Genomic DNA, 27,975 nt, shown 5'->3' on the forward strand with positions numbered 1-27,975 from the left:
CACACTCAAGAAAAGAGATGGAGCAGCTGGGCACAGGAGCAAAGAAGCTGACCAGAGCAAAGGACAGAACAAGACTCAAGAGAAGAAGCGGCAGCGAGGCAGGGAGCTTGGTGACATTCACGTCATCCTCTAATTAAATGGGGGCAACTGCTTTTTATGCATCCGTGCCCTTGATTCAGAAAGCAGCAGCAGCAGCCTGATAAAGGACTTATTGTGAGGGTAATGACTCTAGGGAGGCTGGTGGCCATCGCTGCTTATATTTACTGAATATACCCCGCAGATCAGGCGCCCTGATGTTAGAATAGCTGTCTATATGCAAAATCAAATCATTAGCATGTGTGCACAGGGCCTGAGGGCCCTGTCTGGGGAGTCATTTCAGAGCCATGCTCTGCTGCCATTCCCAGGGCCATCTGCAGGGCTGGAGCACCTGCAAGCGTGGCCGCTGCAAAGTAGCGATGGCGATTCGGTCTTTGTGGCTGGCCCAGGCCAGGCATGGGTTTGGGCTGGACTGTCCCTCATCTCTCACTAAACAGCAGCAAAGGAATTGATGGTGGATATGAGAGGAATACAGAGTGCAGGAGGAGGAGTGGACAGGCTGTGTGTCCACTGTGATGGAAACAGCAGAAGGAAAAAGAGGCATTTATGATAAAGCTAGATAATCAATTATTTATAGTGTCTGTGATCCTGATGAAGGGTTTAAGGTGTGCCTTTCATAAGATCCATCTTCTGGCTTTCTCTCACACACATTTTCTCTGTCTTTATGCTCTCTCATCTTTGTTTTCCCTGGGAAATCCCTACTCCAGTTTCACAACTGATTTCCTCTTGTGCTCCCCACTTTTTGTCAAAGTCCTGCTGGGTTAGAGACTCCTCTTTCTTGCTTGCAGTAACACGTCAATCTCACTTTTATGATGGCATTTGGTGTATCCCACTTTCCCAATTCTGTGTCTTTCCCCCAGATCTCTTCCTTTAGCCTGTCTTCCTTCTGCAGTGGCTGCAGGTCCACCAGCTTCTTACAGGCAAACCGCATTTGGGTTACCTTTGTATCTCAGCCCCTAGCTCTGTGCCTGGCATATGGTTATGCTGAATCAATACTTTTTGAACTGGTTACAGATCCAATCTTATGTTCTTCTGTCCTTGTTCTCCCGTGGTTTGCTCTGTTCATCATGGCTTCTTCCCAGCATCTCTCTCTTCCCTCCAAACCTGCTCAAGATAGCTGGGAATGGTCGGGCACAGTGGCTTATGTGCGTAATCCCAGCACTTTGGGGGGTCGAGGTGGGTGGATCATGAGGTCAGGAGATCGAGACCATCCTGGCCAACATGATGAAACCCTATCTCTACTAAAAATGCAACAACAAAAAAATTCCAGGCGTGGTGGCGTGTGCCTGTAGTCCTAGCTACTCAGAGGCTGAGGCAGGAGAATTGCTTGAACCCAGGAGGTAGAGATTGCAGTGAGCTGAGATTGGGCCACTGCACTCCAGCCTGGGCAACAGAGTGAGACTCTGATTCAAAAAAAAAAAAAAAGATAGATGGGAATATGATTCTCATTCCTTCTCTGTCCCTCTGGCTCTTGTCTTAATCTTAAACTCAACCCTGAATTTCTCAAATCAGTTTTAAGTTTGTATTTCATTTTATTAGGCCCATTACCCTCTCCTCCAAGTCCAATCAGTAAACAGATAGCTGTAAAATATTGAGAGACCTGTTAAACATATTAAGTTTTGAGAATTGAAACAAAAGAAAAAGTATGTCTTCTCATTCTAATATTTCAACTAACATCCATATTTATTTTTAAATAATTGAGAGAAAGACATAACTTTGAACAAAATTCATGTTTCTTTTGCACAGGGACTCATTAGTTTTGGACTTTTGGGAGCTGCCTTGAAGACAGGAGAGTGGACGAGGGGATGTTGAAAGCACTCGTTTTGTGGGAATGGCCAGCCTAATAAAGATTTGCTCAGTGTCATTCTGCATACTGGCATACTGTACTTTCTTTTCGTGTGTGTGTGTGTGTGTGTGTGTGTGTGTGTGTGTGTGTGTGTGTGTGTGTGTGTGTGTGATGGAGTCTTACTCTGTTGCCCAGGCTGGAGTGCAGTGGCGCGATCTCACTGCAACATTTACCTCCCTGGTTCAAGAGATCTCCTGCCTCAGCCTCTTGAGTAGCTGGGATTACAGGTGCACACCACCATGCCTGGCAAATTTTTGTATTTTTAGTAGAGATGTGGTTTCACCATCTTGGTCAGGCTGGTCTTAACTCCTGACCTTGTGATCCTCCCCCTTCAGCCTCCCAAAGTGCTGCGATTACAGGTGTAAGCCACTGTGCCTGGCCCTGCATACTGTACTTTCTAGGCAGAATTTATTTGAAACTTAGTTCAAAGGCTATAGGCAATTTGCAAACCTCTTGAATTACTTCATTGATTCCTCGGGCCTTTTTCCTAAATGGGTCTGTGATCAAAATTTTCTAACTTCTACTAGAACCGCCATTATATGATATGATGATCAATCAAAATAACAACTATTTATTAAAACTTTTGTTTTTTTGAGATAAGGTCTGGCTTTGTCACCCAGACTGGAGTGCAGTGGCACAATTTCGGCTCATTGCGACCTCTGCCTCTCAGGCTGAAGCCATCCTCCCATCCCCAGTCTCCCGAGTAGCTGGGACTACAGGCACACACAACCACATACCTATTTTTTTTTTATTTCTGGTATAGAAGGGATTTTGCCATGTTGACCTGGCTGATTTTAAACTCCTGGGCTCAAGTAATCCACCAGCCTCAGCTTCCCAAAGTGCTCCATCATACAGGTGTGAGACACTACCGGCCAACTGAACCTTTATTATGGATTATTCCAGCTGATGGAGGGTTGGCTATCAGGTTGTGTTGTGCATTTTCCTATTCCACTTTTTGGACCCCTGGACTGCTTCTTTCGGTTCGGGCTGAGAGCCTAGGGTGAAGAACACACTCACCTCCACCGCGTGTAGTCGTCCCAGGAAGCCATCTAATCGCACAAAGACCAAAGAAGACTGGAAATCCCACTCCTTGACTTCCTGGTTCTCTTTGAAGTAAGTGTGAAGATTCTCCCTTCTGTCCTGAAACACCTGCTTGAAGAAGCTCAAAGTGTCTGAGACCACTTGCAGTTTTCTCTGACTTTCTTCTACCTCACTTCTCAGGAGGTCTTCTGGGCTGAGATAATTAGAGGCCTGGTATACAAACAGATGATTATCACAGAGCAGGTGCAGACATCCTATAACTTTGCAACACCAACTCTAAACTGAATCATTGTCCAAGTAATATTTTTCATGGGGATAATAGAGGAAACATCTGACCTCACAGTCAGTTCCACATGTGGACTAAGACCTGGGTTTCGGCCAAATAGTCTTAGTGACTGAAGCTACAGTGATTGGCTCAGGAATGGGCAAGTAACCAGAGGGAAAGAAACACAGTGAGACTTTGTTGGGCTAGCTCGGGCTGGAGCAGGTGCTCTTCTTTCCCAGGTGTTCTTTTGTAACTTATTGGCTTTCAATAGCAAAGTAATTTGACTGCAAGAATTATTTGGACCATAATTATTTTTCTGCCTCGGAGAGGCTTACACCTGGAAAACTGGGAAGCTGGAGCTGCAGCTGCAGGGACAGCCACCTTCACCACCACAGGGGGTCCCTGGGTCTGGCTGACATCATCTAAGGCCACATTGCCAGTCGGGACTGAGACCAGTCTTACCTTGGACTTTCAAGGTACATGAGACCAGTATGTTTTCTTTTTGTTTCTCCTACTTTTGGTTTGGGGTTTCTTACATTGGTTTGGGTTTTCTTACATTTTCAATCAAAAGAGTTCTGGCTGATAAACATGAAGTAATGGAAAGGCACTACTCTAGGAGTTCAACAGCCTGGGTTTGGGTCCTGGTTTGGGTGTCTTTGGGCAAGTCAGTTAACCTCCCTGAACCATAGCCCACATCTTTAAATAATACAATAAATAATAAGAACTTCCCTGTCCACCTTGCAGGGTTTATCTGATGATTTGTGGAAAACATGAATGTAACAGGATTTTGCAGCCTGCAATGTACCCCATAGATGTTAGTTCTTCTTACTCATTAAGCTTGTTCATTATTTTCTCAGAGACACAGCTGCTAAGAAGAAAAACCAGTTTGGAGAAATCACCCAAACCCCCTTAAGCCCTCTAGTTCTTTTTGAAGATATACTCCTCAAGGTTTACACTGCCCTGGGTGGTGCTACAAGGGTCCCTAAGAAGGAGGAGCATGAAGTGCATAATCTAAAAAGCTCCTTCTCAATAGCTTATGGGTACCAGGTTCTGACCCTGTGGAGGACATATGTGTTATCACGTTGAAGCCTCAAATCACCCAGTAACCCAAAAAGAGATATGACATTTTATTTCCACTACTGTACAGAGGAGGAGAGTGAGGCACAGCACAGGAAGTGACTTGTCCTGGTACACAAGTGGCATACTGGCTGACAAGTGGTGAAGCCAGGAATTGGTACAGCATCGCCTGACATCACCTGACGTGAGAGGCTGCACTCTTAACTGCTTAGGCTTTGCTGCTGACTCATTACCAGTCCTTCTTCATAGATCATTAAGGAGGTGAAAATTCACCACCCTTACCTACTTATTCTCTCTTAGGCATAAGGGAAAGGAAGGCAGGACGGCTCAGGTGTCCTAATATTACTGAAAATGGCTTTGTAAACTATTGGCTGATGAGAGTAAAATACTGTAATTCAAATGTAAGAACTCTTTGGAACATAATTATTTCCCTGCCCAGAAAAAAGGCCACTTGTCTCTTTCCTGTGACTCAATGCCAACCAGCCCCAGAGAGCTTGCTGGGAATCCCGGAGCAGCCCACCTGCTGTATGAGAAGGTTGCAAATTTCCTGGAGCAGCACAGTCAGCCTCCCTGGGGAGCGGTAGCACTTGCACATGGCCCAAATCAGACAGACCACGTGGAGCAGGGGCTGCAGCTGGGACTTCACCTCCGGAAATTCTGCATTCTCCAGAGTTTCCAGGTGGCCCTGGAGTGGCATCAGGTGCACATGGATGTCCTGCGCCTCTGCTAGAGCTGGAAGGAATTGAAGATGGTCACCATTCCCATCTGGAGCCTAATGCTCACCTGGTGGAGCCCTAGTCCCTGGGAAGTAAAAGATCTGCAAAGCAAATAATACAATTTCTACCTGAACTGAGAAGACAGAGAGAAGGCTGGTTCCAGAAAACTTCCTAGCTCTTATGAGGAAACATGGAAACCAGAAAGCCTCGAACAACTAGGATAAAGTTCTGAAGAGTTCTGTAACATTCCTCTAAATGGACTTCTCCCTGGCCCACCCAGCCTCCATCTGGTGCTTGGTGAGTAGAAAATATTTACAAATTACTTTGATGCTATCTCTGAGACAATACAAAATAGATGACAGAGGACAAGTTTTAGAATCAGAAAGACTTTCCTTCAAATGCTGGCCTAGACGCTTAGCAATTGTATGACTTTGGGCACATTTACCCTCTCTGAGCCTCAAAAATGGGCAGAGCAGTAATCAGTTTAAAGGGTCCTTGTGAAGGCTGAAGGTAGTTCAGCAGGAATCTTTACGAACAACTAGCACAGCATCTGGGCCAATGCAGGTGTTTGATAAATGGTAGTGGTTCTGAGGAATATTTGTTAATAAAGAATCTTGCTGAGCACTTATAAAGAAGTCACAAGGCATAGAGACATAACATAGATGGGTTATGGCAAGGTCCTTCTGGTTTTCAAAGCCAGGAAAACCTCTTATCATCTCTTCTGAATACAACCAAGGAAAAAAACGAGCCTTTAACCAGTCGTCTTGTGGTGATTGATAGGGGAAACTAGGAAACTCAGCAGCACTGGATGCTAATATCTGCATAGCAATTTAGAGGGAATGTAAAAGCCCACTTGACAAACTAAACTGGAAGAGCAAGTTTCTAAAGGCAGGTGGTATCATAGGAGAGCAGGTGGTCTTAGGTTATAGTATGTGGATGAAGCTCTGCCTTCATCCCAAAGGGGACTTGAAATATACATTATTTAGGAAGCAGTTTAATATGCTGGGAATTGTCCTACTTACTATCTACGAGATATTTACCATCTCATAGTAAGCTCTGCAAGCCAGCTTTAGTACTCCCACTTTATAAGTGAAGAAATTAAGGCCTAAATAACTTTCCTAGGACCCTCCCGTGAATCAACCAATTCTGTCCAGCTGAGCAAAAGGAAGATGACCCGGAGTTTATTACATTGAACCCTTGGCTTCATGGAGGCTCACCATAGACAAAAATAGGTTGATATGTATGTTTGTACTTTATATCTCAAATGAGGTTGTGGAAAGCAGCATGTGAATTGAATTTTTGCAAAGTCAAATGTCACAGTAAATTGATTAGGGCAGGGATTCTCAAGTGGAGGAGCTGATGGTGAGTATTAGAACCACTGTGTTGGGGTGGGGGATTTCAGAATCCAAGTCATTCTAATCAGTATATGCTCTTGCTTCCATAAGTGCTGAGAGAAAAAAGGCTGAGAATATCATGCTATAGAAGCTTTCTCTTTATGATGCCCTGTTGTGAAACCTTTTTTAAAAAATCACAATCTCCTTTAATTATACCAATTAGCACTGCCTTGATTTTTAAGAGCACAATATTTTAGAAAAGGATTGGCCAACCAACCCAGGATGCAATACCCTTGGATGACAAGGCATAAGAAGAGACAGACAGACAGAGCTGGGCTCAAACCTTTTTTTTTTTTTTTGAGATGGAGTCTCACTCTGTCATCCACGCTGAAGTGCACTGGCACGATCTTGGCTCACTGCAACCTCCGCCTCCTGGGTTCAAGCAATTCTCCTGCCTCTCAGACACCCTAGTAGCTGGGATTACAGGCATGCACCACAATGCCCAGCTAATTTTTGTATTTTGAGTAGAGACAGAGTTTCACCCTGTTGGCCAGGCTGGTCTCGAACTCCTGACCTCAGTGATCTGCCCGCCTTGGCCTCCCAAAGTGCTGGGATTACAGGCATAAGCCATCATGCCCGGCCTTGCTCATACCTTTTTAAAGAATGTACACGTAAACAACAAGGTGCATAGTGATCTCCAGTGGTTTGCTGGAAAGTCTTTAACAACAGGCTCTTTGAGAACAAATACTTTTATTTGTAGCATTTGCCAATTTCTATGGGGTAAATATTCCCAGTATTCCTACTATGTCCATTTCTAGGCTACCAAGTTGACTTCACTGAGTGCTGCTTGGGGGAATCGGGGTGCAAAGGTTAAAAAAATGCATACAGCAGCCCCTCACGAGCCACTGAAACCAGTGCGCACTGGCTCCAGTACAGCCCTTCTTTGTGTGCCTTCCTTCACACACATATCCACCTACACGCATCCTTAATTGCTGCTTTGTGAATGTGTCCCTTCCAAAATTCAGGTGTTGAAATTTAATGGCCAATGTGATGGTGTTAAGAGGTGATGTCTTTAAGACGCAATTAGGTCATGAGAACTCCTCCGTCATGAATGGGATTAAAATCCTTATAAAAGAGGCTTCACATAGAGTTTGGCTGCCTTGCCCTTCCATCAAGTGAGGACACAGAGGTCCTCTTCTCTGGAGGATGCAGCAACAAAGTGCCATCTTGGAAGCAGAGACCAAGCCCTCACCAGACACCCAACCTGCCAGTGCCTTGATCTTGAACTTCAGCCTCAAGAACTGTGAGAAATAAATTTCTGCTCTTTATAGATTACCCAGGCTGTGGTATTCTGTTAGAGCAGCACAAATAGACTCAGAAAATTGGCAACCAGGCTGTACTATGCCAATCCTGTGCAAGAAAACAAAATTCCCTAATTAGTCTTCATTGCCCTTGTTCTTCCTTCTCAAGGGGTCTACTGCTTTCTGTTTTCCAAGGTTATTTACTGCTCAGTCAATACTACTTCATACCATCCTGTTCCCACATATTTGACTCCATCCTTTAACCTACTTTTTTCTTCTCTCTGTTTTCTAATTCATGCCCACTAATCCAGAAATGTTTCTTTTCCTCTCCCTCTTTTCAGTTCATCAGTGAGCCAATGAACTACTCTGACCATGGCTAATAAGAATAATGCACATAGTATATCTATTTAGGATTTTCTAAAAAGCCAGATGCTCTGAAATTCAGTTAGAAATGAGAAAATCAGTCACCAGCTTAGAAGATCCTGCCAAATTTTCTGACCAAGTCTCTACCTAACACTTCTAATCAAATTTTCTTCCATCATCAATATTGAATTTCATATTTAAAGAATTTCTATTTTTATAGTACTGTTTATCTGGCACTATTGTAATGGTATCTTTTTTCAGAAAATTCATTGCCAGCATATTCTCTACTGCAAATAACTTTTTGAAGCTGGCCTGGGGAGGTGAATCTTATAAATATTAATTCATGTGAATAATTATAGACTATTGATCTATTAATGTGAAAAGTATATTTGGGGCATTAAATAACAAATTCATAACATTTTTACTATACCTTTTTCAGAGCCCCACATTTCAGGCACTCACAAATCTCCTTTATATGTGTTGTACAATCTGTAGCACTATATTACTTACTTAGTATTTATCTCTACATTGACTCCCAGTTTAACCTAAATTACACAACATGAAAACATTTAATCCCTACCATAAATGGAAAGCTGGTATCACTTGTCAAAACCAGGGCTATTACCCTTTAACTCATTTTTCAAAAAAACCTTTACCCTAGTCATTTCTGACATCAGCAGGGATACATATACCACTTTTGGGGACACCTGTCCACTGGAAGTGTAAACTGGGAACAACAGTTGACTCCTCGGGGACACAGAATCTCTCAGCAAAGCAGCAAACTGGAGCTTCAAGAGACACCTGGTCCCAAGCCAGCCAAATGTGCTGGCAGAGCCATCTCTGCAGTGAGGTTTCAGGGCCCAGGAGGACCTCAGAGACTAACAACTCATGCCAATTCTGCTCTGTGATATTGCTCATGCTGGAAACTAACACCTGGACCTTTCTTCCTTTAGCTAAGTTGTTTGCCAAGAGGAGAGGAAGGTGAGACACAGGAGTAGCCAATGGGCTCTGGACACAGGACACTGCCCTCTTCACCAGACCAAACATACCTGGATTCGTTTTATATAGTGGACTTACATGGAAGACTGTATTTAAAGAAAGAGTTCTGGGCGAGGTAAAATGTTTCAAAATCACTGCTTACATTAAACTTAAGACCATGTGAAATTCCAAAGATCTTTAAAAGCACATTTTGACCTATGGCACTGAAGAGCTAAGAGGAGATTTTATGGGAAAAAGGATAAAGAAACACAGTACACCAAGGAAGGGAGAGGGAGTCTTGAAAAAATTTACCTACTTCTAACCATAGACTTTGCTGGCTTTGCAATTTTGATAAGAGTGGATCTTGTCTGGTGCTCAGATGGCCAGGAAATTGCAGTCCCATCTGACAGCAGGAACAGAAAATGCAGAATGGAGCTAGAAATAGAACAGAGATTTCTGAACAAGCCAAAGATGGAGGGACCTGAATTCCAGAGGTGAAAGATAACAACATGCATTGTACAGTGCAAAGCAGCAGCAGGTGGTAGAGCAGATGGAAGAACTTTCTCCCAGTAGTTTCCAGACCCTGAAGATGGGGCCCATTAGGACCTTTGACCAGACCCAGAAGTGCCCAGTGTGCTAGGGAGGTATAAGCACTTAATTAATGAGGGGTCCCAGCCAATAGTCTCAAGTCCTGGAAGGCAGGATCAGGCTGTCTTGCAAGAACGGCAGTCCTTGATTAGGACAAACAGACTCATCTGACCACACAGGCTCCATAATGGCCATCCCAGAACTGCATGTCCTGGTCCCAGTGTTTAAAAGACACAAAGGGGCAGCTCCAGGAATATTGCTGTGTTCAGTCAGTAAGTTCTTTCACCTGTATAATTTCACACAAGCCTAGAAAAGTAGGCAGAAGTGTATGCCTCATAAGCATCGTACGTACTAAAGCTCAGAGCAGGTAGGTGAATTTGCCCAAGGACATATTTGCAGTGGATCTGCAAACAGCATAGCTCTGCTTATCTGCTCTCCTGTATTTAGATTTGATATTCTTGCCACCATGCTGGTTCATGTCGGGTTAGAAAGTTATAAGGACTTAAAGTTGCTACATTCAGACAGAGAGAAGTGAATGCATCGTTCAATGATAAATTTGAGTGAAACATTTGTGAAAAGATTTGCTGGTCCTCACCTGCAACAACATCTCTGTACATGGCTTTGAAAGCTGGAAAGTAGCTACTCTGAAGCTTGTCCAGGAGCCTGGCCATGCCCCTCACCTTTATTGTTCTCAGTTGATGATAAATGAATTTCAGATCTTCATACCTGCAATATCATGAAGGGTGAATCCGGGTAAGCATCAGGAAATGCAAGTCACACTGTGATGACCCATCCTCACAGAGAAAGAGAGGAGCCCTGTCTCAGGGTGCTTCCACAGAGACTGTGCTCCAGCCCAAAGAGCCTGGACATCTGTTCTCAGCACAGTGAGGGCAAAAGCCTGAGTCGGGAACACAGGTTCAAAGGGGCAGCTCCAGGAAACACTGCTGTGACCATCTGGTAGCTCAAAGAGCTTGGCAGCTGGAGGTCATTAGCTCTTGCAGTAAGGTTGAGTCAGGGTGAGAGAGGTGTTATTGGAGCAAGGGTGCTAAGAGAAGGGTCTTGCAGTAGGTGAGCAGAAGGGTCAGAAGCCAGGCAAAAGCATGGGGCATCTCAGCAGGGTGGTACAGACAGGGCTGGAGCCCTACAGGCATGCCTGGTCGTGTGACACTGATAATCTCCATTCTATGCGAGAGGCACATCTGCCTCTAACATCTGTCTGTCTCCTTGTGAGTAAAGGATTTATCAGCACAATAATAGGAATGAGGAAATGGGGAGGAGGAGGGTAAATAAGCAGGAGCAGGAGCAATAATGAAGCCTTTCTGGACAAACACCCTGGATGATTAACTTTCCAGCCCTGCTGCTGATGAGCCGGGGCACAGGAAAGGCTATTTTACAGCTGACTCTCCAACGCCCCCCCTTTGCAAAAGGTGTGCACATGTGGCCTCAATTGTTCGAGAAGACAGCAGACAAGTTAGAAGAAAAATGTTAAAGACAGTTGATTAATTTTACATGTAGTCCAAAGAGCCTTTGAAAAAATGTGAGAAGACATACTGATGGTAGCTCAGGAAAGGAAAAAAATGATTACTGAATCTGGGGGAAAGTGTGCCTCTCCCAGTGTATTAAAAAACTGTATTGACCCAATGACACAGGGCTGTCTACCCCAGGGATGATGTGAAATACCTATAGGAAAGAACTGTGGCTTAACCCAGGAAAGCTCTAGCTTTATTCTCTGTAAGACATCTTCACTCGAGTCTGAGCATGCGCCTTCCTGCCTACCTGCTCTTCCAGAACTCCAACTCTGCCTTCGGGGTGGGATTCTCCCCTTGTGAGAGTGGCTGGGAACACTCTCTCTTGAGTACCACCTGGACTTGGTAGCTCCATTTGATCACTGCAGACTCAATGGCATAGATGACTGACTTATCTATAGAATCTAAGCTGTAAAAGACAAAACAACAGCAGCAGCAATAACAACAAAAACAAAAAACACTGAAACATGAAAATAACCCTGGGTGCACCCCCAAAAGAGAATCCCAAATTTTTAAAAATAGGCAAGAAATTTCATCTGGCCCATGCATTCTTAACTTTTTTTGCAGAATAGCCAATGAAAATTATAGACCCTCTCCATAGAAAAAAATGCTTCTGTGTATATGTACACTTTTCATACAGATTCAGGGATCATCAATATTCTGAAGACTAGTTTAAGAACTTTGAATGCCAGTACGTTGTCCTGCCAATGCAGAAATACTTTGGATAGAAAACATTCAGATAACCATCCAGTGCTTGCTTAAATCCTACCAGTGATATCAAGCTCTCTGTCACAAAGCAGCACATTTCTCAATAGGTTGGCTCTCTCAAGGAGAAAGTTTGTCTCTATACTGAACCATATCTACATCCCTCTGATTTCCTTATCTTGGTCTTAGCTGTGACCTCTGCAGCAAGAGGAAGTAGGTTATTTCCTCCTTCACAAGGCTAACAATCAGCCATCTGAATACCACCATCATGATTTCACTTTGTCCTCATCTTTCCAGCGAAGAATAGAATTCCCAAACTTTCCTCCTCATACAACTTTTAAAGAAAGTAACTTAGCTATATTTGGAAGAGGTTAAATTTTTAAAAATACATTTTGGTCATTTTTTTCACAGTCTTAATGGAAAACTATACATGCAAAGAACCAAAGACACAATCACAAAGAAGACATACAATTCACATTTTTACGTCAGAAACCCACATTCACTTAATTAAATTTATATTTGCTGAGAAATGATACGGCACAAGTGATAGTGGAAGGTATTAAAGAAAGAAGACACCCACTTCCCCCAAAATGATCTAGCCTTTTGGGAAATTATCAAACTTGAACAAAGAGAGATGAATTCAGCAATGATTATAAACACACATTGAATATTATTAACTTAAAATATAAAGGGACTAGGAAAGGGGTAATTTGAATTTATTTTGAAAATTAGATCTCTTTATTAAACCACAATAAGTTTTCTAGTTAACCAGGAAATTACTTCAAATTGTATGTGTAGGAAATTACTTCCAATAGAAAAAACTCATTATAAAGTATATTGTTGTATTTTATAATGCATTGCATGCGTATAATCAGTTGAATGCATTACTTATTCTTCAGATCAAATCATGGATCCTGAATATACAATGTTGACAGTAATACACTGGGAAACTCCTGACAATGTGGCAGACCGAGTTCATGTATGAAGGCTTTCTTTTGCCCCAAGCACATAGAGATGCTGGATAAAATATAACAAAATATACTATTAATATTTATATTCATAGCCTGGCTTAAAAGGGTAAAATAATTCCCAAGGGATAGAAATAAAGACAATTTGAAAGTCAGCATGGTCAACAGAAGCTGATGGTGGATTTAACTTCTAAAAGGAGACGAGGCTGGGATTTTAATACCCACTCAGGGGCAGGAGACATGAACTCCCAACAAAGCCAGATCCCAACAAAGTCAGACTTGTTACTATTTGAAAAAAGAAAAAAGCCCTCAGGACTTGTAAAGAGTCTTCAGCTGCTGGGGGAGGAGAGTCTGGAACTGTAACAAGAGCTGCCAGAGTTAGTTCTGTGACATTATGTACTGAGTAAACGCTGGGAAGAGGCATATCTGCCTCCCGGACTGGACCTGCGTCTTTGCCAATGATGAGAAACTATCCTGATAAGCAAAATACTGAAAGCTAGTATGGTTGTGCTCAGCCCTGAAACGATTCTGAACGGAAAAAAGGCCACGTTGCTGTAATAGCCTTGAAAGACTTCATGCAGTGGATGGGGCAGGGAGTAATCAGGGTAAACACACAGTCCACAGTCTGAGGGTGTTGGCAAACAGAGCAGACAGTAGGCTTGTGTGCAAAACAAAAAGATGTGCAGAGTCAGGAACAGAAAAGTCGTAAGGAAAACATTCTGATAACCAGCATCTCCCATATCTCCGAGGCCCATATGGCCAGGCTGGTGGGACTTACACTGTCTCACTTTTGGAATCCGCAAACTCCATTTTTTCTGAGCCTGCTGGAAGAGGCAGCAATGTTTTTCCCTTCACTTGCTCAAGGATAACCAAGAGGTCGCATTGGAGGCTGTGGGCTTGCTGCCTGACATCCTGATATACCATGTGGGGCCAGTCTAGGCGATTCTTCTCATTGGCCAGGACAGGTAGGACAACCTGGAACAGAGGTGCACAGCAAAGAAAGGCTGGAGTTCCACTTCCGAGGACTTAATGACTAATCTGAAAGAAGCTTATAAAGCTATATACAACCTTTTTCAGGTCACTGTGCTGGAAGACCTAAAAGTAGGGTCGAACATTATATACCACCTTGACATCTGGTAAATTGGGGAAGTCCTGGAATAGCCTACCTACAAGTTTTCCTTCTCATTCTGCTCCTGGGGATAAAGTCCTCTAGCCAAAATACTCTTTATCAGCCAGGTGTGGTGACTCATGCCTGTAATCCTAATACTTTGGGAAGCTGAGGCGGGTGGATCACCTGAGGTCAGGAGTTCGAGACCAATCTGGCCAACATGGCCAAACTCCATCTCTATTAAAAATACAAAAATTAGCCAGGTGTGGTGGTGGGTACCTTGTAATCCCAGCAACTCAGGAGGCTGAGGCAGGAGAATTGCTTGAACCCAGGAGGCGGAGGTTGCAGTGAGCCGAGATTATACCACTGCACTCCAGCCTGGGCAACAGAGCGAGATTTTGTCAATCAATCAATCAATCAATCAGTCATTGGAGCCCATTGTTTTTTCCCTGGCCTCTTTTAACTTAATGCATACAGGTATGATGTATGTAGAGCTGGGTTTTACCAGGATTGTGGCTGCACCAACTGAGTATGACATAGTGAGGTAGATGCCAGTACGTCAGGAGTTGATGCAAGGAAATGATGATCATGAAGGAGCGTGGCACTCAAGTTGGGTACGAGAAGAGACCATGGGCATGGACCAGGGCCAGTGGGAAGGAGCCAAGGCCAAGAGATTGGAGCTCCTGGCAGGACCAAGGGACCGTTGATAGCTGCACCAATTGAGTATGAGAGGGAGTGAGCTGGAAAGATGGGAGTGGTGGTCAGAGAAGGAGGTGCATAAAATTGGACAATGACATTGGTGGTGATTGGGAATGCAAGATCTGGAAATAGCCGTGTAAGGGGCTGCTCATGATGGGGAGGAGGACAAAGATACAGGGAACCCAGAGGCCAAGTTATTGGAAGGATCACTCATATGTCTTTGGAAATAACCACATATTAGAAATAATGTTGGGGAGAGTCACAGCGAGTTGGGAGGCAAAATCATACACATGCAAAGGCAGCACCATCTGTACAGGATGCAGCAGTGAGAGTGGGTGATGTCCTCTGACGACAAGAGATTTGAACTGGAGGCTTCCTGATGTGGATCTAGAGCAGCAAGAAGGAATAAGGAGGCCACCTACCCCAGCTCCAGGCTTAAGAGAAAGGCTGTGGGGGAAACACAGCTGAGTCCTCCGGGAGGAGCCAGGATGGGTTAGAACAAGGTGACAAGGAGCCGTCAGATAGGTAAGCAGGATTTTAAATGAGATGAAGAGTGACAAGAATTATCATCCTTTATGGAACACCTGCAATGTGACACTCTATTCCAGGTGTTCTAATATATGATGTCTAAATTTCATAGCAACTCTGCAAGACAGTTTAGACCTGGCAGAATGAGCACATCTGCTCACATCACACTGCTGAATTTAACCAGAATTTGACTTAGATCTGTGAAATTCCAAATCTTATGCTCACACTCCAAAACACAAAAGTTAAAAAAAAAAAATCCAAGTTTCAGAACTAGGAAAAATAAGTCGGCAGTCGTGAATGAAGTGGTAGGAGGAGGAAGAAAGGAAGTAGGAGAATAAGTTACTAAATTCTGTTCATTCTTCACTTCAAAGATTTCTTAGGTGCATTTTCCTTTTTTACCTTGTACTAGTATAATGGGACAAAAATAATATTAAAATTACAGCTTTCTCTCAGTCAACACCCTCAATCCCACACCTCCCCACCACACACAAAGCAGGAAGATGTCTCTCAGGCAGGTAGGTTCTGGCTTTAGCAATGCTGCATGCTGCGTGGGAAGGTGGAAGGAAAAGAGGAGCAGGTAATCAGAGACTACTAAGCTGATTACAAGGTCCTGAGAGAGAGAGGAGAGGGGGTGGACAGGAGGGCTGGGCCGGAAAGAGAAGGCTTAGCAGACGGGAGGTCAGCAAGGCTTGAACTAGACTCTGGATCAGCATCAGGGTATAGAATAAAAGTAGATGGATGGACAGAAAATAGAATAAAGTTACTGGTACAAGCTTCGAGAAATTAAAGAACTTGAGGTATTTTTTAAAATAAATTGTTTATTTAGGTTTTAAAATAGGTAACACATTTACATGGTACAAAATGTTAAAAGTACAAAAGCTTTTACAGTAGGAAGTAAATCTTCCACCTACCCCTGTACTTCAGTTACTGTTTCTTCTTCTTGTGGATTGCTGTTTAAAAATGTCTTCCCTTCCTCCCTCCCTCCCTTCCCTCTTTCCTTTCTCTCTTCTTCCCCTCCTTTCTTTTTGACACATAATTAGTGGCATACCATCCATACAATTCTGCACTTCTTTAAAAAATTATCTTAAATTACAGCATTATTCACAACAGCCAAGAGACAGAAACAACCTAAATGTCTATGAAGGATACACGTTTTAGAAATGTGGTATATACATACAATAGAATATTGTTAAAATATTGTTTAAAAAGAAAGAAATCCCACATATGATGATAGGCAGCGATATGGATGAATCTTGAAGACACTACGCTAAGTGACATAAACCAGTCACAAGGAACAAATACTGCATGATTCCACTTACGTGATGAGTCAGATTTGCAGGAACAGAATGTAGAATGGTGCTTGCCAGGGGCTGAAGGGAGCAGTTTGTGGAGTTGTGGGGTGTGTGTGGAGTTTTAGTGATCCTGGACAGGGCAGTTCTGAGGATCCATTGCACAATAATGCATATATGGTTGACAATATTGTACTCTACACTTGGAAATTGTTGGGTGAATTTTATGTGCGTGTTTTTTTGCCACAAGGTAAAAATTACCCTAAGGAATACTCTGTCTGGGCATGGTGGCTCACACCTGTAATCCCAGAACTTTGGGAGGCCAAGGCAGGAGGATCACCTGAGCCTAGGAGGTTGAAAGCAGCCTGGGCAACGTAGCAAGACCCTACCTCATAAAAAGGAATATTCCATATCATTCTGTTTAATAGTTGCAAAGTATTTCACTGTATAGATGGCCCATAATTCATTCATCCAGTCCCCTGCTGATGAACACTGTTAGTCTCCAATCTCTTTCAATGCACCAATTAAAATTCTTGAGAATTTTCATTATTTTAAAATTATTTTTGCTTGCTGGACTACTTTGCTTAGCCATGACACAACTCTGCGACGGGCCTGCTATCTCCCACATACATTAGGTTAAATTCTGTTTCGGAACCTCTGTTCAGTCTGCTCTCAGTACCTTGAAAGTTACCTTGCTCTCTACTTATCCCAATTCTTCTCCTTGTTCAGGGGACAATTCAACACTTAACGTTAAGCATGCTTCTCAGACCACAAATCTGTCTCTCTCCTCTGAAAGCCAAAAATACTTTCCATCGTCAACATTCATGAGAGAAGTTGATCCAAGTTCAGGTTTCAGCGGGATGGCTTTCAGACAATGCACAGTGGCAAGACCATTCTGTTTGTTAAAATATTGAAATACCTCCATGTCTACTGATAGAGCTAGCTTCCCTGGGCCCTCTGTGCCCTCCTTGATCTATGCAACCCCTTCCCTGGAATTCTCACCTCCCCACAGCCTCCTGATACAACATCTAAAGGGCTAACACCTGACACAGCAGGGAGCCTCCAGGACTTGGAAACAGCAGTGGGGCCAACTTTTAGGCAAGCTTTACCTTCAGCCCAGTAGTATAAGGTTTAAATATTTTGAATAGATAATTTATTACATATGTTTCAGCTCCTTGGGGCAAGCATTTCATGACCAGGAATAGTTCTTTGGCATTCTCTATAGCGCCTATCACCTGAAATATCATACAGCCAGTATTCTGCCCACCCTTATTTCACAACGTGCAGGGTCCAGGGCATGAAGCCTCAGAAGTACATAGGCCTGAACTGCAGGGCAGTTTACTCCCATTCCAGAAAGGTCTAAGGGGCACAGGAATCTCTCCAGAGTACTTCCCTGAAATCTCCTGCATTCTCGAGGCTTCTCCTGTGGTGCCACTAAGCACTCATGACCCAGATCTCCACCTTCCTCCCTGAGTACGAGGCAGACTCCTCCATAGGCCTGCTGGGCATTTCAAAATGGGTGCCCAACTTTTTATGCTGGCACAGGGCTGACCTTTGCTAGATGGTTGGTAATGAATGAATGAGATGAAAATCAAAAGCAAATCACTCCTCCAACCCCCTTTAACTGCTCTCCAGAAGTAGGCACTGTTTACAGCCATTCACCTCCTTCCACCCCATTTATCCATCAGAAATGCCTCCATGGTCACCACTTCTCATCTTCCTCAGACCTTTCCCATGTACAGGAGGGATTAAGAGATGCTGATTTTGAAAGTAGTCAGGACCTAGGCACTCTCCAGACAATGGTCTCCCCTGACTTTGGCTGGAACCCAGACCCGGACTGACCCAAGTTTTAGCCCCTTCCGATTCTCATTCTGGCCTGTGCCCCCTCTCTGACTCCGCCCCTCACCCCATCCCATTTTCTTTCTGATTTCAGGAACTTGCCTCCTGGTCGCGCTCCCTCCACAGCCTCGCCCCTCTGCCAATCACCCGCGCCTCGGACCTCCCCTGCAGCTTCGCCCCTCCCCCTCCGGCCCCGCCTCCGCCCCCTACGGCTCCTCCTTCCCTCCCCCACCCAGTTTTAACGGCGCCGGGTTACCAACCCACCCTCACCTCCGAGAACAGCGCGGCCAGGTGCTCCAGACGCGCCGCGGGCAGGTCCCCGCAGACCACTGCGCCGCGGAAGCTGTCGGGCTCTGGAGGCTCGGGCCCGGTGCGCAGGAAAAAAAGCCCCTTAGCGCCAGCCGGGCCCGACTCTGGTCCCGCCTCCAGCCCAGGTAGCACCGCCAGGCCCCCGGGCCCGGGCCGCACCACCAGCAGCGGCCGCGGCCCCTCGGCAGCAGTGCGGCGCAGGAAGGCCTGGAGCAGCTGCTCTGCCTCGGCAGTCCCCGCGCAGCGCTCCCAGGCGCCCGCAGCCGGCCGCAGGCTCTGGGCCACGAGGGTCCCCAGGAGTCGCAGTCGTGGGTCGGCGCCGGCTTCCTCGTCAGCGTTCGCCGCCGTCAGCGCGGCCCGCTCCTCAGTGTTCGGCATAGCGCGCGGCCTGCAGCTGCGTCGGTTTCCCTAGCGACGGAGACGCGGCCAGGACGTCCTCCTCTGCTCTGTTCCTATTGGGCACATGATCCGCGGTCCCGCCCCTTCCGGGCTAATAAGGTATGAGGGGGGTGCGGCGAAAAGGGGCGGGGTCGCGTCGCTGTTGCTAGGACACCAGCCAAGGCTCCCACTCTGTCTGCCTGGTGTATTGGAAGTGCTCAGGTGTGACCGTGGAGCGCAATGGCTTATTGATGAGCTGCGTGGAGAGGAGATCAAGCATATAAATGCTGTTAAGGATCGTTTTGGTCAAGATCGAATTAAAGTTTTTAGAAGTCTCCAGACACTGAAAATACTATGGTTCTCTCACCTCCATCCTAAATGCTCAGTTCAAACTTAAACACAATGCCAAGTCATAAAACAGATTTAAGGACATTCAATGAATTTTTAATTTCTTTTCCATGATGGCAAATTAAACACTTCAGAACAGCGCTGTCCAATAGAACTTTCTGCGATGATGGAAATGTTCTCCATCTGTGCTAGCCACGCATGGCCTATAAAGGAAGCGAAATGTGCTGGTGCCATCGAGGAACTGAATTTTTAATTTCATTTAATTTTAATTGAAATAGTCATATGTGATTAGTAGTTATATTGTACAGCTCAGCTTCAAATTTTTGATATAAATTTTTTAAAAGTTTTTTCAGTGCTTTTCTTTGCCCATGTTTTTTAAGGCATGTGCTTAATCTGTCAAAAATGTAGCCAAACTGTAAGAGGCTTGTTTTTGTTTTTGTTGTTTTTGAGACAGAGTCTTGCTCTTCTGCCCAGGCTGGAGTGCAGTGGCCAGATCATAGCTCACTGGAGACTCAAATCCCTGGGCTCAAGCGATTCTCTGGTCTCAGCTTTCCTGGGAGCTGGGAATACAGGTGCCACCACATCCAGCTAATTTAAAAATTTTTTTGTAGAGATGGAGTTTGACCATGTTGTCCAAATTGCTCTTGAAGTCCTGGCATCACTTGATCCTTCTGGCTCGGCCTCTCAAAGAGCTGGGATTACATAGATGAGCCACCAGGCTAGAGTTTTTGACTTCCATGGATATGACCTCTAATCAGTTCTTTCTAGATGTAGCAAAACACCTGTAGATAAGTAGGATACTCAGAGCCTCCCCATCCTGCCCTATACCTGGATATTGGCTTCAAAAAGGGATAAGGTAAAGTGCCTTGCCTGACCTCAGAAATTAGCATTTGTTACCCGCTTAGTCCTTCTCCATGGTTAGGATAAATAGCTTGGCCCTTTGTAAGCATGTAAGGTGACAAGCATGGGTGCTCAAAAAATGGGCAAACAACTTGAGCAGCGTAAGGTCTACAGGACTAAATGAGCTCCCTTCTGTCCTGCCATCCTGACTTTAGTCATCTCCCAGGGACTGGGGAATTTCTGGATAAAAGGAATGTTTATAATGGGCTTCAACGGAATGTTAACAGAATAAGCACTTATCAATGGCAGTTTGGCTAACAAGAGCCCCTCAGAAAAACAGCAGTGGTTGGCAGGTAAAATGATTGATTTTACAATAACTGGAGCACAGGAGTTTCAGTCATGAAAAATGTTCAGTTAGAAATGAATCTTTATGTTTTTAAAGGGTGTTTTATCATTGCTGGATTAAATAATATTCAATCAACTCTGAGGAAAGGGAAAAAGTAGGAAACTAAAACAATTTTTAGGATGAATTTGGTAGTTGACATTTCAAGAAAAAGCATCAGGGAAATATAGTAGTATCAGGGGCTTCTTACACGTACAATTTTTTGTTTGTTTTTGCACATAGGAAGGCATCATTATTGTTCTTATGCTTAGGGACTTCAAATGTGTCAACCATGCTCATGTTTCATAAACAGAGGGAATTTAGAACCATTAACTTTCGGTAAACTCTTCAAATAAGATTTCTGCCACCCAATGTGGCTCCATTATGCCGTTAGTCTCCTATGTCTCCTTGCCCCAACATACATGAAAATAGAAACAAAGGAGTCTGTGAAGATGGCTTAAAGATGTCTGTCTAAGGTGAAGGCTCCTGAACACTAGCAATCCCAGTTTTTTTTTTTATTATTATACTTTACATTCTGGGGTACATGTGCAGATAGTGCAGGATTGTTACGTAGGTATACACATGCTACTGTGGTTTGCTGTATCCTTCCCCCCATCACCTACATTAGGTATTTCTCCTAATGTTATCCCTCCCCAATTCCCCCACCCCCTGCTATTCCTCTGCTAGCCTCCCCACCTCCCAAAAGGCCCCAGTGTGTGATGTTCCCCTCTCTATGTCCATGTGTTCTCATTGTTCAACTCCCACTTATGAGTGAGAACATGTGGTGTTTGGTTTTCCATTCTTGTGTCAGTTTGCGAGAATGATGGTTTCCAGCTTTCTCCATGTCCCTGCAAAAGACATGAACTCATCCTCTTTTTTGGCTGCATAGAATTCCATGGTGTATATGTGCCATGTTTTCTTTATCCAGTCTATCATTGATGGGCATTTGGGTTGGTTCCAAGTCTTTGCTATTGTAAACAGTGCCACAGTGAACATACGTGTGCATGTGTCTTTTGAATAGAACGATTTATAATCCTTTAGGTATGTACCCAGTAATGGTAGCAATCCCAGTTTTTAATTTTCTCTCCAAAAAGATACCTTATCTGCATTTTAGAAGGTGATTGGTGGGAGGCATTGATATGGGATTATTGAAAACAATTGACATTTTAAAATGTTGTATAATTATGACAAAAAATTCCCAAAATGTGTTAGTTATCTATTATAACAAATTACCCCCAAACTTATCAGCTTAAAATAGCAATAAACATTTATTGCCTCATACAGTTTATGATGGGTCAGGAATTTAGAAGCAGCTTAGCTCATAGTTATTGCTCAAGGTTTTTCAAGATGTTGCCATCAAGATGACATCAGGGGCTACATTATCTGAAGGCTTGACTGGGGCTGGAGGAGACATTTCCAAGATGGCTTACTCACCTGGCTAGTGGGTTGGTGCTGGCTCTTGGCAGTAGGCTTCAGCTTCTCAGCATGTGGAGCTCCAATTGAGTATATGAGTGTCTTTGTAACGCTGTGACTGGCTTCCCCCAGAAGAAGTGATCTAAGAAAGAGCAAGGCAGAAGCCACGATGTCTCTTATGACTAGCCTTGGAAGTCACACACTGTCATTTCTGCAATTATCTTATTAGTTATAGAAGTGTGCCCTATTTGATATGAGAGGAAATTATACAAGTATGTAAATGCCAGGACACAAGATCACTGGGTACCATTTTGGAGGCAGGCTACCACAAAAAGTAAGGGAAGTAATGAATTTGTATAAGATGTTCAGATGAAATAATTTCAATTTTAAAAATTTGAAACTTGAACTCAGTTCCATGAGTATAATATTTGTAGTAATCATATTTTTTGTTTTAAATGACTTTATGCACAATTCCTGTTCAAGTCTTCTGATCATGATCTCTTTAAATTCTGGATAGTCGCTCGTCATGAGAAATTTGTTCTCACAAGCAAGTAATACAAAAATTAAAGCCTTTCACAACCATTCAGGAATTAGCGGTTGACATTATATTTACAGAATCTAACAGCTCTTTCTTTTCTTCCTTGACAGTGTTACATTGAAATTCTTGTGATGCTGCTAATAGATACTGAATCTAACCCAACCTTTCCATATCAAATATTTCAAAATAATGATGAAATTCTAATTCAAATAATGTGCCTGAATTATTAGGATAACCTCCTTGCAGCTATCTTGGGTACTATTAATGTGAACATCAGACACAAATAGGGAGATCTATGGAATCCATGAATAGAAGGACAGTGTAGGCTGCCTGTGACTACATCCAGGAGTCATGCATAAGAATATCAACGGTTGCATCGTAGTAATAGCAAAATTATGGGAAGCAAACCAAGTGTCCATCAATAATAGAACGGATGAGTAAATTGTGTTGTATGCTATTCATGACATATAATACTGTACAGCAGTAAAAATGAATAGACGATAGTCATATGCATCAACATGATAAATCCTAAAAGCATAATGTTGAATAAAAATAGTAAAGTTACAGAATAATTTAGTGTTATATTTGTTAGAAGTTTTAAACTAGACAATATGTTGTAAGAGACACACACATACATAGTAATCTAATGAAAAGTAAAAGAATGATTATCACAAAATTCAGATTTTGATCACCCCTTGGGGGACTAAAGAAGCATGGGATGAGTAAAAGGAACACAGGACCCTTTTAAGTCCCTGGTAATGTTTTATTTCTTAACTTGGATGTGAGTTTTCATTTTGTCATTCCTCTTACACCATACATGTATACTATGTACTTATGAAACAGCAATGTTTTCTGGGGTATATAACCTGGGATTTGTCATCACATGCCAGGAAAATTTAGGAGATGGGCCCACAGGAGGAGTTAGGAGTGGAGGTTTAATAGGCAGAAGAGAAAGAGAAACAGCTCTCTCTACAGAGAGAGGAAGAGCTCCAGGTGCAAAGGACCAACTGGTGGCCAATATGCCAGATTTTATAGTCAGGTTTGAGGAGGCTGTGTCTGGTTTACATAGGGCTCATAGATTGGTTTGATCAGGTACGATGTTTACATAGTACAAGCAGAAGGCTGGTTGCCCCACCCTAGTCTTATTATGCAAATAGGCTTTCCAGTTGATTGGCGCCTAAGAAGGGATGATAAAGCCACCATCTTGAACATGTCTAGTCCCTAGTTCCTGCTGGCAAGCTCCCAGCTTTCTTGTCTATGTCTGCAGCTGGACTTTACAGGCTGCTCTTTGTTAGAAAATGACTTGGGTCTGCTTTTCATTAAAAAGAAAAGCCTTACCAAGGACTCCCATACACTTACTATCTACCTAAGTAATTTCTTCGTAACTCCTGTGTCATGTGAATATACGATATACCTCATCATAAAATAAAACAAATGTACCATTTCATGTACTCTGAATGCTGTGGGGAAATTCATTCCAGTTACTAAGAATCAATGTATAGATGTTCATTTAAATGCTAATAACTCAATAGATTTATAAAATTACACATCAGATATCCTAAAAATCAAATTTTATGGTTAAGTCTATTACTGGTGACTTTTTTTCATAAAATCCAATTGGCACTGTTCAGTTTTTATTTTTCTTATTGGTTCTGTTAAACTCAGTCGATTCCTGATTCAATGTGTGGTAGCAAACTCCATCTCCCAGGCTCAAGGAATTCTCTTCTTGTGCCTCAGTCCCTGAGTATCTGGGATTACAGGCACACAAGACTATGCCTGGCTAATTTTTGTATTTTTTTTGTAGGGATGGGTTTTCACCATGTTGGCCAGCCTGATTTCAAACTCCTGGCCTCAAGTGATCCACCTTCCTCAGTCTCCCAAAGTGCTGGGATTACAGGCATGAGCCAATGTGCCCAGCCAGGAATTTACTGTTGAAGAGAAGTCTGAAGCCAGCTTCATTTTATTCTTTTGTAGGTAGCATGTTGGAACTACATGAACATTTAGGGGATTTTAAAAATATCTCTCTTTAAATTTTTATGATTCAAAAAATGTTTTAGGATAGAACTAAAGCCCCATTTAATTGATCTTTGCCTGAAGTTGTAAAAGCCCATTCAGTTCTCATGACAAACTGTTTCTTCACAGCAGGAAAGATTATTCTATGGTATCTTGGATTATGACTTATTTTCCATATGCCCTTTCTTGTCTGATTTTCTGGAGAGGTAAACTGATAAAGTGTGCTAACAATTCCAAGTAGGGAATACAATTTGAGATATTAATTGAGGTTTTTCATTCCTATATGTTCTGATGCTATCCTGCGGCTCCCCACCCAGTGAGTTAACAACATTTAATGCCTCAGGGGTGTGTGACTACAGCCTAAAACAGTCCATTCTGAATAGTTTTTAAACACATAGCAGAGACAATAGCTATAAAAGCTATGCCGTTCCTTTTCTTGTATTGTAATAGGCGAGCTTACAGGGAGAACAGATTTGTATTTTATTATTTGTTGTAATTCTAAGAGCTTGGCTTTGAATATACAGGGCATAATCTGGAAGACTGAGAGGTTAAAGCATATTTGCTAAACCATGGATGGATAAGGATACATAGCAATATGATAAGCAGATTTCCTTACATAAAAGAGATAAGGACTCTTTCTGGGGTTGGGGAGGGAGGCTGGGGAAGCAGAGTAGAGGAGCAGAAGACACAATGGATATGGCTGCAGAATTCTTGACCTTTTCAGGTAGTTCCAGGGAAGGAGATGAGATGACAGCTCCTACAGAAATTCTGAGTAGTCAGGCAAGGGGAACACTTGAGCCTTGCTTCCCTGGGAAGCTGTAGGAAACTGTGCAAGTGGAGAAGCCCTTATCCGACCTGGCCCCTGGTGTTAGTGTAGCAGTGACAGAGGGCAGGATTTGACAACAGGGAGCAGGAGTCAGAATTTCAATGTTCCCCTGCCCTAGCATGGTCCAGGCACAGGAGCTGACAGTTTCTATATGTGTGGAATGATTAGGAGGAGGAAAACCAAAATGCTTAGAGGGCTAGCTGAGGGTCAGGCTGGGAAGAACATAGTACAGGTATTACCCAGAGGCCTTAATGGGTGACAATGCATGGTTGTAAGGATGATACACGATGGTTTATATCACAGCAGTGACAAAGGCAGGTGTAGACTGGATGCCCCTCTCCTGAAGAAACCACCTTTGCAAAAATTATGTCAGTGAGAAAGTTGTAACAGAGAAGTGAGTTAACCCATCCCTCATGTTGCTTTTCCCTTGATTTGCCTTTCCCTTGGGCTTTTGGGCCAAGCTAGTTTTGGAAGACATTTAGACTATAGTTTTAATTATAACAGGACTTCCACAAAACTCAACAGCCTTTGTAAAGCTAATGAAAGAACATCAGGCTGAAGGAAGAGAGGAGGCTGATTCTGCTAAGGTGCGGACAGATTGCCAGCCATTCCTGCAGATAACATTGCCATAGTAGAATGGCTTTTTGAGATATCTTTTCATGTATGTTGCATGTCTGATACCCATGACTCCACCTGGACCTGCCAACCCCACTCCTCCCGTGGTCCATACCCAGAAGTGATTGAGCACACAGGAGGACAGCTTCAGCCCCCTGTGATTTCATCTCTTCCCCAACCAATCAGCAGTAAGCCCAGTCATCCCCTTTCCCTTTCCCCAGACTGCCTTTGAAAAACCCCTAACCTGCCAGCTTTGGATGAGAATGATTTGAGTACTAATTCCATCTCCCACGTACTATGGTTGGCCTTATGTCTATTAAACTCTTTCTATACTGCAATGCTGAGGTCTTTATTTGTGCAGTAGGCAGGAAGAACCCCTCTGGTTATTCTGATTGGTGGAAGATATATAAGCCCTCCGGGTAATTACAACCTTCCAGAGGAGAGAGTAAAAGAAAAGAATCCTAAATAGTATGGAGACTGATATGGTTTGGCTGTGTCCCCACCCAAATCTCATCTTGAATTTGAGTTCCCATAATTCCCATGTGTTGTGGGAGGGACCTCGTGGGAGATAGTTGAATCATGGGGGTGGTTTCCCCCATACTATTCTCATGAGTGAATAAGTCTCATAAGATCTGATGGTTTTATAAGGCAAATCCCTTTCACTTGGTTCTCATTCTTTCTTGCCTTCTACCATGTAAGATGTGCCTTTTGCCTTCCACCATGATTGTGAAAGGCATCCCCAGCCACATGGAACTGTGAGTCCATTAAAGTTTGTTTGTTTGTTTGTTTTATTTTAATAAATTATGCAGCCTCAAGTATGTCTTTATCAGCAGTGTGAAAAATGGACTAATACAGAAACATCAGAAGTGATTACATTACCTTGAATTGGCAAGACTGTGTTTTCTACTGCCTGGTGGATATAAGGGTAGATTAGTCTGTGTTTGGTTAGAGCCACTCCAAGTGTTAAACCAATAAAAGGCTTAATGTAGAAATTAGAGCTTACATGACTATGTTAAGAACTGGGAAGTGAAAGTCAGGAAGGCTATAGCTGAACATCAGCTTTGCCACAGTGAAGTGAGTGTCAGAACCACAAAGCATGAGACCCTGGTCAGATACTTCAAAAGCATAAGCTTGCCAGAAGCACAGAGGGGAAGTTCTTGGAGGTGGTCTGCAAAGGCACCAAGACTGGCAACCACATCCTCAAGGATAAATTATCAGTATGTTCCTTAAATTTGAATTTTAGATAAGTAATGAATAAATATTTAGTGTAAGTATGCCCAAATATTTCATATAAAAATGCATGGCAAAATGGGACTTGCTTATACCAATCTGAAATTCGAGTTTTATTGGGTATCCTGTATTTTTATTTGTGAAGTCTGGCAGTCCTCCCATGAAAAACAGCATCCTTTTCATCTCCCCCTTTAAAATCTCATGTGAATTCTACTCTGTGGCAAGGTCTAGCAAAAGAAGGGAGCTTTGCAATGAGGGAGATCCTGAATGTAGCTCCCTGCCTTAGAAGGGAGTGATGGTGGTGCTGGATTGGTAAACAGACAATTTAGAATAGGAGATTATATTAGTTTCCTAGGGCTGCCAAGACAAAATACCACAGATGGGTGGCTTAGACAACAGAAATTTGTGTTCTTATGTTCTGGAGCCTAGAAGTTCATGATTGAATGTGGGAAGTAAAAAAGTTCTTCTTTAAAGTTTCCTTTCTTGTTAAAGAATAAATGTGCTAATAACTTTGTTAAGCCCTATCCTATGTAGCTGTTAGACAAACCATGCTTACAGGCATATAGTATATTCTGTGTCCTTGTACTTTAACCAAGATGTCTGTGCTTGACGTGCTCACAGGCATGTCCCAGCTCTCCATTGCTTTTACTTGTTTAGAAAAGTTCTAAGTTATTAGCCGATAGGGTTTTAGTTTAGATTGTGAGGTCTGACTTCAGCCAACAGAGATAAGACACAGCAGTAAGGACAACCCCAAATGCGTAAGGGATAAATATGTTTGTTTTCCTTTGTTCATTGTACTCTCATGGCAAGATGGCT

At 43.2% G+C, this 27,975-nt stretch overlaps 1 protein-coding gene across 1 annotated transcript in view; it reads right to left on the reverse strand.

Moving 5' to 3' along the window:
• Positions 1-14,450, reverse strand: part of DNAH9 (dynein axonemal heavy chain 9) — a 368,705-nt gene extending 354,255 nt beyond the window's left edge. The window contains exons 1-6 of the mRNA XM_064378055.1: positions 14,418-14,450; positions 13,583-13,779; positions 11,382-11,540; positions 10,201-10,331; positions 4,846-5,057; positions 2,960-3,193 (exon numbers count right to left, since the gene is read on the reverse strand). Of these exons, the coding sequence (XP_064234125.1) occupies positions 2,960-3,193; positions 4,846-5,057; positions 10,201-10,331; positions 11,382-11,540; positions 13,583-13,779; positions 14,418-14,450 (966 nt within the window). The remainder of the gene's footprint in view (positions 1-2,959; positions 3,194-4,845; positions 5,058-10,200; positions 10,332-11,381; positions 11,541-13,582; positions 13,780-14,417) is intronic.
• Between the last annotated feature and the right edge of the window lie 13,525 nt (positions 14,451-27,975).

The sequence above is a fragment of the Aotus nancymaae genome, unplaced genomic scaffold, assembly GCF_030222135.1.
Source record: "Aotus nancymaae isolate 86718 unplaced genomic scaffold, 86718_ANA_hifiasm-v0.15.2.pri h1tg000018l, whole genome shotgun sequence".
Classification (NCBI taxonomy): Eukaryota; Metazoa; Chordata; class Mammalia; order Primates; family Aotidae; genus Aotus; species Aotus nancymaae.